At 35.5% G+C, this 16,770-nt stretch overlaps 1 protein-coding gene across 2 annotated transcripts in view; it reads right to left on the reverse strand.

Annotated features, from left to right (window-relative positions):
• NEGR1 (neuronal growth regulator 1) overlaps positions 1 to 16,770 on the reverse strand; it is an 865,642-nt gene that overhangs the window by 94,467 nt on the left and 754,405 nt on the right. Inside the window, exon 7 of one of the 2 annotated variants that reach the window (XM_040470639.1) lies at positions 15,486 to 15,616. The exons of the other annotated variant lie outside the window; for it this stretch is intronic. Coding sequence (XP_040326573.1) covers positions 15,501 to 15,616 — 116 coding nt within the window. The 3' untranslated portion in view covers positions 15,486 to 15,500. Of the gene's footprint in view, positions 1 to 15,485; positions 15,617 to 16,770 lie in introns of those variants that run through there. 2 annotated transcript variants of the gene reach the window in all.

The raw sequence follows: 16,770 nt of genomic DNA on the forward strand, positions 1-16,770 counted from the left end.
GAGATCTGTCTGAATTCCTTCTAAAGAGATCTTATGATCTAGTGAACCTAAGACTATGTGCATGAACCAGGTTTTTAAAAAGCTTGTTCATCCACGTTGCTACAAAGGGCCATATTTCATTCTTTCTCATTGCCACGAAGTACTCCATTGTGTATATAAACCACAATTTCTTTATCCATTCATCAGTTATGCTAAGTGAAATAAGCCATACAGAGAAAGACAGATACCATATGTTTTCACTCTTATGTGGATCCTGAGAAACTTAACAGAAACCCATGGAGAGGGGTGGGAAAAAAAAAAAAAAAAGAGGTTAGAGTGGGAGAGAGCCAAAGCATAAGAGACTCTTAAAAACTGAGAACAAACTGCAGGTTGATGGGGGATGGGAGGGAGGGGAGCGTGGGTGATGGGTATTGAGGAGGGCACCTTTTGGGATGAGCATTGGGTGTTGTATGGAAAACAATTTGACAATAAATTTCATATATTGAAAAAAATCAATCAATCAATCAATCATTAAAAAATAAAATAAAATAAAATAAAATAAAATAAAAAATAAAAAGCTTGTTCATTATTCACTGCATAAAGAAATATCTTTTTAAAACATATTTGGTAAAAATGCTTCTTTAAGGATTATCATAAAAAAAGAAAAGACAAAATTTCAAAATTCTCATAGAATTTGTGGGCCTTTAAGAGGATGGGCGAGAATCTCAGCTGAGAAACTGGCTTAATATTTAAGGTCACAGGATTTGGAGTCAGATAAATCCTGACTGCAGTCACTCACTCATTAGCTCTCAGGGCTTCAGTTTCTTCTGTAGGTTGGGATGAAAATATCCACTCTTAGGATTGTCATGCAAGTTAAGCGAGATAAAGTATTTAAAATTATCTAACGCAGTGTCCACAGTGCTCAATAAAGGGTAGTGACTGTGATTTGTATTTCCAGCACAATGTTGTCTACTCAGACCTGCGCCCTTCTTCCTAGCTATTATTGCTATCTCCTTAAGCCTGGAATCAGATTTGACCCCAAGCATTCATGGCTTCCTGGTAGGCAGATCCAGTTGGCATATGTCTGCCAGAGAAATCTCTCCTGATCAGGGCTGAGAGGAACAAAAAATGGTTTGTCTCAATGACTCCTTTGGCAGGCTACCAATTCGCACCCTGCATTCTTTAATTAGATATGTTAAGATCTATAAGCAGTTTACAAGGAAGTCAAACGCCTACAACATGTTTTGTTTGTTTATTTATTCAAGGTAATGTTTAAGACTTAGCTCTTTATTCTTGGAAGGCAGATCTATTTCTAAGTTCTTGAAGTAGCACTTCATTTGGCTCCTGTGTACTGCCTACTATGAAAGATACCTTGTGTGAAAAATATAAAGTTAACTACTCCATATCTCCTCTTTAGTATAACAGGCATATGTGGGACAGGGAAAGGCAACTAGGGAGAGTGGGTGGAGAAAATGAGAAGGTGCTATGAAATATGCTTAGGAAAGGACAAGATAACTTGCTGTTACTTGCCACCAAAAGCTTTCTGTCACTGTATCCCAAAGTAGCAGGCTTTGAAGGGTTCATTGATGGTTAGATGAGCCCACTGGGAATTTTTGCATATTCACAAGACCCATCGTGTTTGGAACTTTGGCCAGAGTGAAGGACAAGTTAGTTGTGATTTGTCATTCTTGGAAATTTTAATTAATAGCCTGATAATATGGGAATTTTTAGAGTTGTTTTCTCATTGAGCTTAGTTCGAGGGTCTCTGACGTGGGGTAGAGATTTGTCTGAGTTGAATCATGCTCATTCTAAATTCCTGGATTCAATGCAGATATTTCAGAACAAGCTATATTCACAAGTGCTATGTACCCATCTGACTGGGAAACAGTCAATTTAACTAAGCTCATAAGGAACACCAAAGCAATTTCACAGCTGATGTAGACCCATAGACCTTTTATATCTTTTTTATAGGAAAGTCATAGAATTTAAGAGTTGGAAGCAAACTTTAAGATCATCTACCCCAACCACTCCATTTTATAGAATCTATATTCCCAGGATAATGAGAGATTCATTGAGGACAGGGGCCACATCTTAATCATCAGTATTCTCAAATGAGTTGAGATATGCTTACAACCCTAAACTAGTCATTGACTTGATTTCAGGAATTTTTTTGGTAACTAACAGTGGCCTCTAATCACTGTACTATATTGTTTAAGTAGATTATCCTATACCACTCAGTCCCTAACAAATGAAATATTAAATACAAATAGATGGGGTGGCAGCAAGGCAGCAAGACTGAATTTTTTGTATTTTAATGGTTAGGAGTATGTACAATTTCAATATATTACTATTAAGTATATAGAAGCAACCTTTGCTCAAGGGGTTAGAGCAAACCATAGTTTGGTGAATACTACTGTGGGAGGGAAAAATGTGTAAAATTCCAACACAAATCAATACAGATCTTTCTTGACTTACAATGGGTTTCCATCCTGAATAACATAAGTTGAAAATATCCTAAGTCAAAAATACACTTAATGCCCTTAATTTATTGAACATTATAGCTTAGCCTAGCCAATGTTAAATGTGCTCAGAACACTTACATTAGCCTATAGTTGGGCAAAATCATTAACACAAAGCTTATTTTATAATAAGGTGTTGAATATTTCATGTAATTTATTGAATACTGTACTGATGGAGAAAAACAGAATAGTTGTAAGTTTATCAGTTGTTTACTCTCGTGATCATGTGGCTGACTGGGAGCTGTGGCTGGCTGCTTCTGCCCAGCATCACAAACGAGTACTGCACTGCATATTGCTGGCCCAGGAAAAGATCATAATTCAAAATTCAAAGTACAGTTTCTATTGAATGCATGTTGTTTTTACACCAGTCTGAAGTTGAAAAATTGTTAAGTCAATGAAGGCTTCAAAGCCTGCTACGTTGGGATAGAGTAACATAAAGCTCTTGGTGGCAAGTAAAAGCAGGGTACCTTGTCCCTTCCTAAGTATATTTGAAAGCACCTTCTCATTTTTCATCCTAAATCAGGAACCCTCTGTATGTGGAAAGGACGTGTAAAAGTCTTCAGCAGAGGATATGGCACAGAGGTGCCACCTAGTGACTATGAAAAGCATAGATTTGTTAGCATGGACAATGGGATTTGTTTGTATTTCAGGTCATCTGTAAATATATTCTAATACAAAATATCTATTCAGAATTTGCTCTGCTCTATCAAGTTATGAAGAAAAGCTGAATAATTCTCTGCAAGCCTTTAAAAAACACGAAGGCAAAACAGTGTAAGATGTTTATCAAAGTGCTTTGCTCCTTATAGGTGCACACCCTACTAGTTCTAAGTAAATCCAGTAAGCAAAATTTCTAATATTTGATGTGATAAGAAGAGTAGAACACATTCCTGTTTCCGATATTATATCTTAAGGTTAGCCCTAAGATTTTTGTTTTTATTCAGCAGTGTGTTGCACATAATAGATACTTGATAAAGGATGTTGAATGAGTGCATGCATTAATGAATGGATAGCTACATGAATCCTTGAACTTCAGGAATGTCAAGAGAGATGATGTTACCTTGGAAAGTGGACAGGTCTGATTTTTCCTCACTACCTGGATGATCAGTAGTAAGACAGCCAGCTTATATCTGTGTATAATCTCATTTTGAAATCGAAGAGAAATCCTGAAATCAAAGGACTTTGATAGTTCAAATTGAGAAGAATGGTAGAGGAAGAGGTAAAGCCAGAAAAGAGCCAAAAAAAGTGCTATAAATGAAATATGAGGATTGGTGAGATGCACCATAATTTCTACTTGGCAACAGGAATCGCTTCTAATACGACAGACTTATTGATGGTATGGATCTAGGTAAGTTGCCGTTATCAATTATAAAATGAGTATACAAGATGCCCCTGTCCCTTTCTTTTTTTTTTTTTTTTCAACGTTTATTTATTTTTTTTTGGGACAGAGAGAGACAGACCATGAACGGGGGAGGGGCAGAGAGAGAAGGAGACACAGAATCGGAAACAGGCTTCAGGCGCTGAGCCATCAGCCCAGAGCCCGACGCGGGGCTCGAAATCACGGACCGCGAGATCGCGACCTGGCTGAAGTTGGACGCTTAACCGACTGCGCCACCCAGGCGCCCCAACCCCTGTCCCTTTCAGTCTTTCTTTTTCTCTCTGTCTTCCCCCCACCCCCCCCCCCCCCCCAATGCTTTTCTGAAATCAAGCCTAATGGTAAGGGCACAGGCTCGTATGTTCACATGTGTGGTTGCCTAACAATTGTAATGTCCTGCTAAATTGATGGGTGTTACCTTCATACAATAAAAAGCAATAAGTAAATGTTGTGGACAGTTTATGAATTGAAAAGAGTTTGATCATCTGGCTGCATGATTAGAAGCTCAAACTCCATATGCACATGAACCATGCGCATGCATTCTTAAAAACTACAAAAATCGTCTCTTTTCAAAACTTCTAAGACATAAGATGTGATAGTAAAGGATGGCATTTTGTTTATTTTTGTATGTTTAGATGAGCAAAAGAGTGTTGGGGAAGAAAATTAGTTGGTATACTCTTAGCAGAAAAATGCCCAAACAGGGACCTCCCAATCTGTGATGGCTCAGATTTGTGATCATTATGAAGAAGCCAATCAGCAGACAAGGTTGCGTTGTTAGGTTGTTGTGGCAATGGCATGAGAATATAAATAAAGCCCCTAATGTAATGCAGGAAAATACAAAAACTATTTGCTGATTTTGTGGGTCATTGGGTAAATTGTTTGACCTTTCTGAACTTCACATTCCTAACCTATGAAATGTTGATACAAATATTTTATATATCACAAGACTATTTTGAGAAGTCGATGTCTATTGAAAACACTTTTTACAACAGTAACTCCCTTTGAAACACGAGTTATAACATCGCCATTTGCAAGCAAAGCACAAAATAGCCTTGTCTAGTTGCATTTGCAGTCTCTATTTAGTCTACCTAAGGTAAACAATGGGAGAAAGATGCAAAATTGGCTAGTACACCTGACCAGATGATCAGCAAAGGCCTAAGATTTGGAGCTCTGGATTTAGTGATTTATACAGCAAACAGAAAGGCTCTTCTGCCTAGTAATACCCTTCTGATGTGCATGATCAACTGTGAAATTTCCACCATTAGAAATAAATTGTTTAGGGTTAAATAGGCAGCTCCTTTCAAAACATAAATACTCCTAGGAAGGTGTATATTTGACATTATTTGTCATTAAGACTATCACACAAACATAAATTGGTTTAACAACTGATTTATTAATAAAAACTGGCTGAAATTTATTCATTTCCGGCCATAATTATTCTCAGTACAGTGAAAGTCTCTGGACTGGGAGCAGTAAGGATAAGGGTGTTCTACAGGAGGCAAGGAGCACTAAAGTGAAAATTATGTTCTCCAAATGTGGTCAAGAAAAGCAAAAATCTGAAGGTTCACCTTCCCAGCAGCTTTACCCTATTCTCCTAAATGCAAAATCTCCATGGAAAAACATTTTTTCCCTTTTTTAAAGTTTTATTTATTTATTTTGAGAGAGAGAGAGAGAGAGAGAGAGCAACAGAGGGGCAGAGAGAGAAAGAGAGAGAGATAGAGAGAGACAGAACCCAAGCAAGCTCCATGCTGCCAGTACAGTGCCTGATATAGGGCTTGAACTCACAAACCGTGAGACCATGACCTGAGCTGAGATCATGAGTCAGATGCTTAACCAACTGAGCCACCCAGGTGCCCCCACATTTTACCCTTTTTAAAAAATGTTTATTTATTTTGAGAGAGACAGAAAGAGTGAGCATGAACAGGGGAGGAGCAGAGAGAGAGAAAAGAGGGAGAGAGAGAGAATCCCAGGCAGGCTCTGTGCTGTCAGTGAAGACATGGGGCTTGATCCCAAGAATGGTGAGATTATGACCTGATCTGAAATCAAGTTAGATGCTTAACCAACTGAGCCACGAGGAACCCTCACGTTTTTCCTTTTAGTTTTCTTTTTAGTATTTCAAAATTAAAGCCAAATTAAAATATATGCATTCTTACTGGGAACAACTACAAAAAAGCATTTACTTGTTGGCTTTTACAGAACCATGTGTCCAAGAACAAGGGAACTGTTTCCTACATGTATTATTGAAAGAGTAATCACTTATTACACCAAAAGTCATTAACTCCAATTGTTTCAAGATTTACTAGCATTTCTGATTCTTTCCTGTATGGATTCCTTCTCTAATTGACCATTGGGCAATTGGGATTTATCTCCTACATTAAGATCTTTTAGTCTTCTGTGTGTGTATGTGTGTGTGTGTGTGTGTGTGTGTGTGTGTGTGTGTGTGTGTCAGCTCATTTGTTTTCTAAAATATTGTAATATTGTTGGTAATAATGTGGTCTAACAAACAGGAATTATTTAATGATATTTTTTACTTCTTATACAATGAAATATGGGATTATAAACATTTAATGTAAAATTCAATGTTTAAGTAGTTAGTATTCTCAAAAATTCATGACCCAAACATTCGAGAATCCAAGGAGGTTTGGTAGGTTTTGAGGGAAAATATTGATGTAGAGAAAAGAAATTATTTCATCATCTGATGTGACTGGCAGAATAATGACCTTCCACTGGTGTCCACATCCTTATTCCTAGAATCTATAAATTTATTAGAATTGCATGGCAAAGGGGAATTAAGGTAGCAGACAAAATTATGGTTGCTAACCAAGCAACTATAAAATAGGGAGGTTGTCTAGATTATCTGGGTGGGTCCAATGATATCACAGAGTACTTAAATGTGGAAGAGTGAGGCAATAGTCAGTGATGTGATATGAGAAAGACATGAATGGCCATAGCTGGCTTTGATGTTGGAAGAAGAATATATATGAAGGAATGTGGACAACCTCTAGAATCTGGAAAAGACAAGAAAACAGACTTTCCCCTAGAGCCTCTGAAAAAAGAATGCAGTCCTGTTGACACCTTGATGTAAGTCAGTAAGATTCATTTTAGACTTCTGACCTCCAGAACTATAAGATAATAAATCCGTGTTGTTTTAAAACACTGTGTTTGTGGCAATCTGTTAAAGCAGCAATAAGAAACTAACATGCTTAGGAAATCATTCATTCATCCATCTATTCATGCATTCAATAAATCTTGCATGTCTCCTAAATGCAAGACACTGCCATGTTCATGTAATCAGTGTTCAACTAATAGAGCTGCTTTTTGTTAACTTCTATTTTCTTCCTTTCCACTGGTAACCCAGGAATGATTAGACAAGTAGTAAACTTTCCCCTTTTCATGAGGATTTTGGACAGAAACTTTACTTTCCATCAGCTTTCGATTCTCTCCCTTTTTGAGTGGATATATTATGAAAACTCCATCCCTGTGTAAATCTTAGCTTTATGTTGGATGTGAGAAAACTCATGCTTATTTCTTTTAAAATATAAAAGATAAAGGTGTGTATTTCAATTCTAGTTTTTCAAGCTGCTGAAAAATTCCTCATGTCAATTTGCTCAATTTTTTATGTATCCATGGATATTCCAGTCACTTAAAAAATTGTTTTAATGTCTATTTATTTATTTTGAGAGACACAGAGACAGTAGGAGTATGGCAGGGGTAGAGAGAGAGAGAATCTCAAGCAGACTCCGCACTATCAGTGCAGATCTCAACATAGAGCTCGAACTCATGAAACTATGAGATCATGACCTGAGCAGAAACTGAAAGTCAGACACTTAACCGACTGAACCACCCAGGTGCCCCTGTAGTCACTCTTTAAGACACTATGGATAAATTAAAAAAGATTAAAAATAAAAGGAAGGATCAAAAACCTTGCATCTTTCTGTAAATGATCTTGCCATTTAGAGCTGTGACAGGCACATACCTCCAAACATAATGCAAGGCATTAAGGGCTTTGATGATCGTGCTATGACTCCATAACTTCTTATATGGTATAATGTACTAGTATGTATCTGGCAAATACTTATTAGAAGCTTACATTCATAAGTGTATGTTATTTTATGTATGTGAAGTAGAGAGACAGTAATCATTAAAAACTAATACTTCAGCTACATATTAATCATTTAACTTAACACATTAAGGCTTTGTTATTAGTACATGTGGTTTTTGGCTTTGAGCCATTGATCTATATCTTTGGTGGTGTTTTACTTTGAGCCCAGAGTAAAGCAAAAGACCAATAGCTTAAAATGATATTTCAAGATAAAGTTGAAGATATGTCAAGGAAGAAAGGACTGAATGAATAGTGAGAATATAGAGCACCCCACTTTCTTCATCTCTAAAAAAAAGAGCATCTTATTTGAAATTGCATCATAGATTTTCTGCTATATTTTATCTGGAAATTAATCAACTAATTATGGATAATTATAATTAATATCTGAATTCATTATATTCAGGCATATTAATTAGAATTTGAAATATATTCTGAGCAGTCTTAAACTCCTTACACTCTAATAATCAGAGAATAATGGAAGCTTGATTGTTTTAAATTAGAAAAAAAAACCCACTCCCCTTAAAATAAATTTTGAAATAATACCACAAGTTTGACACTTATTTTGCTGGAACTCATCACCAGCTTGCAGAGAGACTTTTGTACTCAGGTAGCCATTTTCTTATGGCAAGAAACTTGTAGCGAGGGATTGGGATTTCACAGACTTCACTTGATGCCTCCTCACCTCCATTCTTATTTTTCTGCTCTTACATAATTATATCTGCAAAATACACAGTAATATTATTCCCCTTGTTACAAAAGAACAAAACACTGAATCCTTTCCCCAACAACAGGATAAAATCCAAACCAGTTGATGAGACATTTGGGTTATTTTCCCTATCTTGGTTGGTGTCCCACCATCTGCAGAAAGAGGTGGGAGTCATCCTTGTTTGATCCTCTCCTTGTCTTTCAAATCTAATCAGTAACCAAGCACTGATACATTTCTCTTCTAAATAATTTTTGAACAGATTCTATTCTCTCCTTGCTACAACCACTGTCCTATATCAGGCTCTCATCATCTCTTCTGGATATTATATAATAACATTTTCTGATGCTAATCTTGTTCAAACCAATTATTTCTGCACCTCGAACCTCAGAGTTACATAAGAAGCCTAATAATCAGCCTATGTCTAGGGTTAAATAGACAAAACTTCCAAGTAGTGTACACAACACCCTTAATGATCTTGCTATGTTCATCCATAGAACTATTGAACTCTCTACTCAGTTTACACTCTAGCGATTATTTGGAATCTCTCTCAAACACACTGCGCTATTTTATGTCTCTGCATTTCTGCACATGCTGAGATCTCTGTTGGATTTCCCCCTTTATCTTTATGTTTAAACTATTCAGAAATCACCTTCTCTAGAAAGCCTTTTCTGACATTCCTCAGGTGGGATCAGAGTTCCCAGAGTACATTACACATACCTCTCTTATTAACACATACTGCATTATATTAATTTCTTCTGTTTCCGTGTTTCTCTCCCACACTGGAATGTGAGATTCTTAAAAGACAAGCAGTGGGCCAATCACTTTGCATCTCCAATAGATAATGCAGTGTTTGACACATTTAGGTGCTCATTAAGCGGTTCTTGGGAACTGACAGAAACTTCACAAGCTGACTTAACTTTTCAACTTCTGCCATTTCCTTGCTATTCTGATGCTGTAGTCTAATGGACCACATATGTTTGTTATCCATTCATACACCCATCCATTCACCCATTCATTCACTGATCCATCCATTCATTCACTGATCCATCCACCCATTCACTCCTCCATCCATCCATCCATCCATCCATCCATCCATCCATCCATGCATCTATGGGTAGTTAGGTATATTCCTTGATCCAGGCATTAAGATTTTTAAATTTTCTATTTAGTAAACAAGTGGATAAATTACCCAATCTTTTCTTGCTATCACGTAATTACTTGATTTTTGATGGAGTATTTTCATCCCTCTATTCATGAATGACTTTTACCGAAGCACACTACTGTTACTTAGGATATTCTTCTTATGCTCTAACCCTGTGGACTATATATGGGTTTCTAAACCATTCATTCATTCATTCAGAAAAGATAATCCCTTGAAAAATAGACATTTTTGTTTTTTAGTATAAAACTTGATAATGCAATTTAAAAAACTGGTTTAATGCCCTTTCTCAATTACCATAAGAAATGCTAGAATAAAAAAGTATTTTTAGGAACTGTTAATATCTATAAACTGATGCAAGAGAGTGAATTTTGGTTCATTTAGTAGTAAATTTGTGGTTTTTATTTTATCATGTTCCCTTTGCATGAGTTTAAAACATGCTGGAAGAGATAGGTATGACCTAATATAAACCAAAAGCCATGATATAGTTAGTTGTCAGAAAACCTCCTAAGTCTTGTGTTTAATTTTCAGTTCAAATGCTTTATTAGGAGGTTCAGTATTTTCACTAAAACCGTTTGGCATACATGGAGGACCTACTAAGTAGCAGCGCAGTAGAAGATAGTAAAGATACAGGAATGAAATCAGATTCTTCCTCATTTTCCGTACTTTGTACCTCTTTGGCTTTTTAAGCATTTCCTTTGTTTATGATGGTACTTGCATTCTTTGCCAACTACATCTAATCTATGATCCTGTCCGTATATATGAAGATTTCCTCCAGGCAGAATTGTCTGATTTTTCTCTAGACAGAAATTATAGAATGTATTATCTTGAATAATGGTTAGTTACACATATGCCTGTCTACTTAATAGATTATGAACTCCTTTAAAATAATAAATGTATGCTCCCAGCACTCAGTGTCTGATACAGTTGTTCCTCAATAAAGGTTTGCTAAATGATGAACACTATCCTCCAAATAGAAAATGGGGCTTCCTGGGGTAAGCTTAAAGAAAGCATTTTCCTTTGTAAGAAAACCCAGGAAACCAGAGAAATGAAAAATTGTTTGCAAAGTAGATGAATCAGGAAGTATTCAATTTAAAGTGGGATTTCTTTACATAATGTGGTGTCTTCTGGTGAATATAAATGATTCACTCTACAAACATTATATTTTGGTTTTTTTTTTTTCCAAAAATGACTTCTGTTCTTTAAAGTGAGGCACATATATTTGATGATCAAGTATTGGGCATTTTAATTTTGGTTTTTCCATGTACTTGCTGAGTGACCTTGAGTGAAACATTTGTTTTGTCTCTTTATTTGGCTGTAAAATGGAACTATGTTTGTTGCATGGACTTAAATATGTTCTTAAAACATCAATAAATACAATGTGTTTAACAGTAGCCACTTTTAAATAGTGTTTTTTCCAAGCCCAACTTGAGAGTCTACACTGACTTTTTTGTTTGTTTTCAGAAATGGAAAAATTATTATTATTTTTTATTTTAGAGAGAGAGAGGTAAATGGGGAGAGACAGACAGAGAGAGAGAGAGAGAGAGAGAGAATCTTAAGCAGGCTCCGTGCTCAGCACCGAGCCCCACATGGGGCTTGACCTCATGAGCATGGGATCATGACCTGAGCCAAAATGAAGAGTCAGACGCTTAACCGACTAAGCCACCCAAGCACTGCTGGAAAAAATCATTTTTCAACCACATTTCCAGCTGTCTAAAGATTTATAAAATGAAACCATTTTTTATGACAAATAACAGGGATATGCAGTTAAAATTAAATTATTTACAAAATAGTAATTTTCAATTGATGACTAGTAGAGATTATTTCTAGGGACAAAGTAAGGACAAATGTTGTGTGCAGGCATCTGCAGTACTTTAGCAAAGCCCAAATTTTAATCTTCTGCCTACAGACTACACAAGGTTGGCTGAATTACTGTTTACTAAACTATTTTGAGTCTATAGGAAGCCAATAAATGCTGGTTTGGTTGGACTTTTCACTTTTTTGTATGGTCACTTTGGTGCTATGTAGATAGCTATAACCCAGGAATATAAAACCAGAATCAAAGCATCATCATGAATTTGTTTCTAGACTAGGAACTTCAGTCTTTGCTTGATGGGCTCAAGGTCACAGAAGAGAGTACTTGTGTATATGGTATTCAGACAGACAGATTGTGCTTGCAAACCAACAGATAGTTTTAGGTAGAGTAGTTTGCATTGAATAAGGCAGACAGAATCAGCCTTAACCCCTTTTCCATCCTTCAACAAATAAAAGTCAAATATTAATATCATAATACACTTCAAAAGTGATCACAAAATGTAATTAAAAAAAAATGAAGGTAGATATTTAAGTTGCTTTAATAGGATGATGTTGTTATTGGCCTAATGGTGGTCATTTTAAAGCCAAGTGACCACTGGCCAGAATAGCATAAGGTCTATCACGGTAATTAGAATAACAGTAGTCCAAATTTTCAAATTCACTGCATATATCATTCACCACGAAGAATGCCCCTTACCTTTCAAACTTTGAGACTCTGAGACTGATCAAAGAAGAGTTTGCTTTTGTTCTTATTACTTACTATATTTCATGGCCTTTTCTTGAATAATGATGTTAATAATTCAATTTTCATTCCCTTCAGTTGAAACAGAATCTGACTTGTCAAGAATATATAAAAAAATATAAGTTATGACTCCACGACCTTCATTTCTTTAGTACTTATGGACATAAATGATATAAATCCACTTTCTTCAATATATTTTCAATGTGTCCAATATTTTCATAACTATATCCACTTTATCTCTGCTTTAACTCTCTGACAGTAATATTACAAAATATGAAATCTGTCTTAAGTTATTTTACATTCTCTTTTTCCACTTCTGTAGAAGCAGTAAATGGACCAGTTTGAAAATCTGATATTTCTTACCCCTTGAATACGTTTGTGAGAATATTCATTTACTATTTTTTATTGAATAAAATATTTTTTAAAGCTTTGTTTGAAATGACTGGGGCTTTTTAAGGTTTGGCTTTATTCATAGGGTAAATTATTTTCCCATCTACTTTTAATGATCTTTTGCTTAGAGTTATATATTGCCAAATTCTTCTCTTTCGTATCTTGCACAGCAGACTGCACATACTTTTAAAAGCTTTTGTTTATCATTTATACCACTGTTTAAATCCTGCTATAACCACATGCTCTTCAAATCCCTCACTAACCAAACCGTTCTCTGGAGGCCTTTAACAAATTCACAATTAATGAAGGATGAGTTTCACTGAAAGCTGTGTTTGTTTTTCTACCCTTCAATTCCATTCAGTTCAACATATATTTATTAATCTTTCTATAATAATCCTTCTTATAAAAAAATCTTACCTCACTTTTTTTCCTAAGATTGAAGCGCTAAGAAATTCAATTTTAAAATATTTTTTCATGTGTTCATTGTTTTGAAATATTGAATCCAAGCAAGGAACTGACCAATTTGGGGTTAATGACAATTTGAATAACGGTTGCTTTAGGCATTCTATAGACAGGGCCAAAAGTATAAGGTCTCAGAGTACTTGAAAAACCACATAGTCCAAATGATACATAGTCCAATGTATCTATATTTATATATGCTATATATATGTATATTTTATACACCTGTATGTTGTATATGTGCATATTTTCCCTCAAATTGTAACCTATACTTTTATCATAGTTACCCTGTAGCACACACTTTTATAGGTACTTTACCAATTTTTACTTACTCAACTTTCATAATAACTCTATGTGTTAGGTACTATTATTATTCCACCCTCATCCCATTTACCAAATGCATACGCTGAGGCAGAGAGAGGTTAAGTAACTTGAATAAGTTTACACAGCTAACAGGAAGCAGAGCTAGGCTTCAAATCCAGACAGTTGGCCATGTTCTTAACCCTTATGCTCTACATGGTTTAAAGACATATGAATCTATTTATTTGCTTTATGACTTGTGATTTTTTTGTAAGAGTCCCTTCCATTGAAAGAACGTTTGCTACAAATAGCCTACTGAAAAAGCATCTTTTATGCTTATCTTTAATAAAGCTTTCTCCCAAAACACAAAGTCAGCAGTAGTATTACTGAATTCCACAAAATGCCACCTCTTAAAATATTTTGCATTCCATTCTTTGTTTGAATAGATAAGGAAGGTAATCCATCCTTTTAATTTATGAAAACTGCATCCAATAATCAGGGCATGGCCTAGGAAGAAAAGTAAGTACTTATCTAATCTTCACTTCAATCTACCAGGTGACATAGCAACATAGAAATTACTTAATATCCTCTTTAAAATTGATGAAAAAAGAGATCAAAAAGTTTACTAACAAGATTAATAACTCTAAGATCTCATATGAACCTGAGATTATGTATCTCTGTGGAGGTCTTAGGTATTCATAGGAATCAGATTTAGGAGGTCTTTTTATAAGTTAAGAGAAAAATCAGATTCAAATGATTAATTGCTCTAATTATATTGGCATGGCAGTCAAACTTGGGAGGCTATTAATCCTATCTATAAAATGTAGAAATGTTATTAATTATATAACTTAAACCTTGTATGCATCTACTGTGAAATAATTTAAATTAGACTACTCCAATATGCTTTGGTTTGAGAGGTTATGAAAAAGTATTCTATAATTTGACCAGAAAGTGTTATAATATGAGATTCTTTAAATACATAATCATAGACTTGCTCAAACTTGTTTCATTCAGGGGGTGGGGATAATTCATAATCATCTAAAGTAATTTTAAGCATTTTTGATTGATTACAATTTGAGATAGGATTTTTTTTTTCACTTCTAAAACACTCAGTTTCTCAGATCAGCAAATCCTCTTTTAGACTAAAATTTAGAGCCATTTCTGGAATGAGAGGAGAAACAACTATTTAACCAACTTATACCTCTTTATGGGTCGGCAGCATCAACAAATCCTTTAACTCAGCAGTTGCAAGAAATCCCTATGAACTTTTCAAAGCTAAATAACTTTAGCAGTTCCACTTTCTTCTTTAAATAGCCAGCAGCCAACATTCAAAATGAACTGCTAAATTCCTATAGAACAAGATAAAGGTTGTTTCTAATATCAATAGCTTTTATCTCAATTTCATGTCACCCAGAAATGCTCACAGTTAAAAACAACACTTAAAAACACACTTATAGCAACGGGCTATCTTTTCAGACTGAGTGTCTGTGGCTGAATTAGGAACAATCTGGAAATAAAACACAACTGAAATAAGTCCTTTGATTTGACAGTTTCAAGAGACCAAAATCTCCCACTATCATATTCCAAGAGTGGAAGTATAGGTTTTCCCTCAGCTATTCCCTTTAGAAACACTAAGTGCTGTCCTGTTTCGTAATGATTTTATAATAATGAAATAGCAAAGTACATAGTTTTTTTTTAAAGCTACTCAGAAAATCTTGTAAACTCTCTACAGCTCTGTTTGCAAAGAGATCGCAGAAGCTAATCACCTTGCAGCTACTACACAATGTGACACAGATTTACTGCATCAGGCCTGAAGAATGAAGTAGAAGATACTGGCCTCAAATCAGGGTCAGATCACAAAATCCAAATGGAGGACAAATCACAGATAGACGAGGACAAGTAACAGACATTAGAGTGGTACCGCAAGCATGCGGCCCATATTCAAGTCAGTTTGTTTCTATGACAGTGCAGAGGTCTTGTTTAATGGAGAAAGTACCCAAACATACTTTGCGAATGTATGTGGATACTGACCTGGACTTGTGACAGGACTAGAGGTAGTAGGCTCAATAATTTCTACAAAAAGGGAAAAGGAAAGAAAAGAAAAACATTTTGTGTATTAATCATACATAAAGACGAACACTCATGAGACAATCAACAGTCATGCAACATATACACAGGTGGTCTTTTATTTGAAGGCTTCCCTGACCATGGAAACCACTGAACAAAATCCAGTCTCTGAGGTTTACATAACTCCCCATCACTGTCTTTGACAGTAAGTAATCTTTCATTATGAGCCAACATTTAGGAGTCCTTTCCACATTCTGGTCTAGAGCATCAGGTTATGCTGTGTGAAGGTTAAGCCACCAGCCTTAGAGTTCTGAAGCAAGTTTTTCAAGCCTTCCTTCTAGGAAAAGTACTGAAACCTACATGTAGAATGACTTTTCTAAGAGAGTTGATGCCGTAAGTGGAATTTAAGAAACAAAACAGATGAACATAGGGGAAGGGAAGGCAAAATGAGATAAAGCCTGAATGGGAGCCAAACCATAAGAGACTCTTAAAGACAGAAAACAAACTGAGGGTTGCTGGACAGGTGTTGGTTGGGGAGATGGGCTAAGTGTGTGATGGATATTAAGGAGGGTACTTGCTGGGATGAGCACTGGGTGTCATATATAAGAGATGAATCACCAGGTTCTACTCATGTAACCAATACTACAGTGTATGTCAGCTAACTTGAATTTAGATAGATAAATAAAAAATCAAGAGAGAGAGCTGACGCCAGTTCCTACAAAGTCATTCAATCAGTTATTGTTTATTAATATGTATTAAAAATAAAAATCATGGGTAAAATTCATATATCTCAAAATGCCTTTCTGAAGATAAGTTTCCTATTTTACAAGCATGTCTACAGAATTTGGCCATTTAAAGGACCAGTTTTGTCTGCCCTTATGCCTCTAGGTAAAAAGTAAACACACATACACACACACATACCACATATACACAAACATGTACACATTTTGAATTACCTGAAATATATTTGCATATCTACAAGGCATCGCTGGCTATAGTGTAAGCATAATTAAAGGATAACTATATCATTGGTGTATCAGTATAATTTTCCAGCAAGTTATCTAACAAAACATAAGCTCTATAGCATTTTAAATAATGTGTGCATTTTATTTAAGATTTCCATTTTAACTTATCTTTTAATAGGATAATTTCTTTCCAAG

The sequence above is a fragment of the Herpailurus yagouaroundi genome, unplaced genomic scaffold (genome assembly GCF_014898765.1).
Source record: "Herpailurus yagouaroundi ecotype Mexico unplaced genomic scaffold, PumYag 77, whole genome shotgun sequence".
Lineage (NCBI taxonomy): Eukaryota > Metazoa > Chordata > Mammalia > Carnivora > Felidae > Herpailurus > Herpailurus yagouaroundi.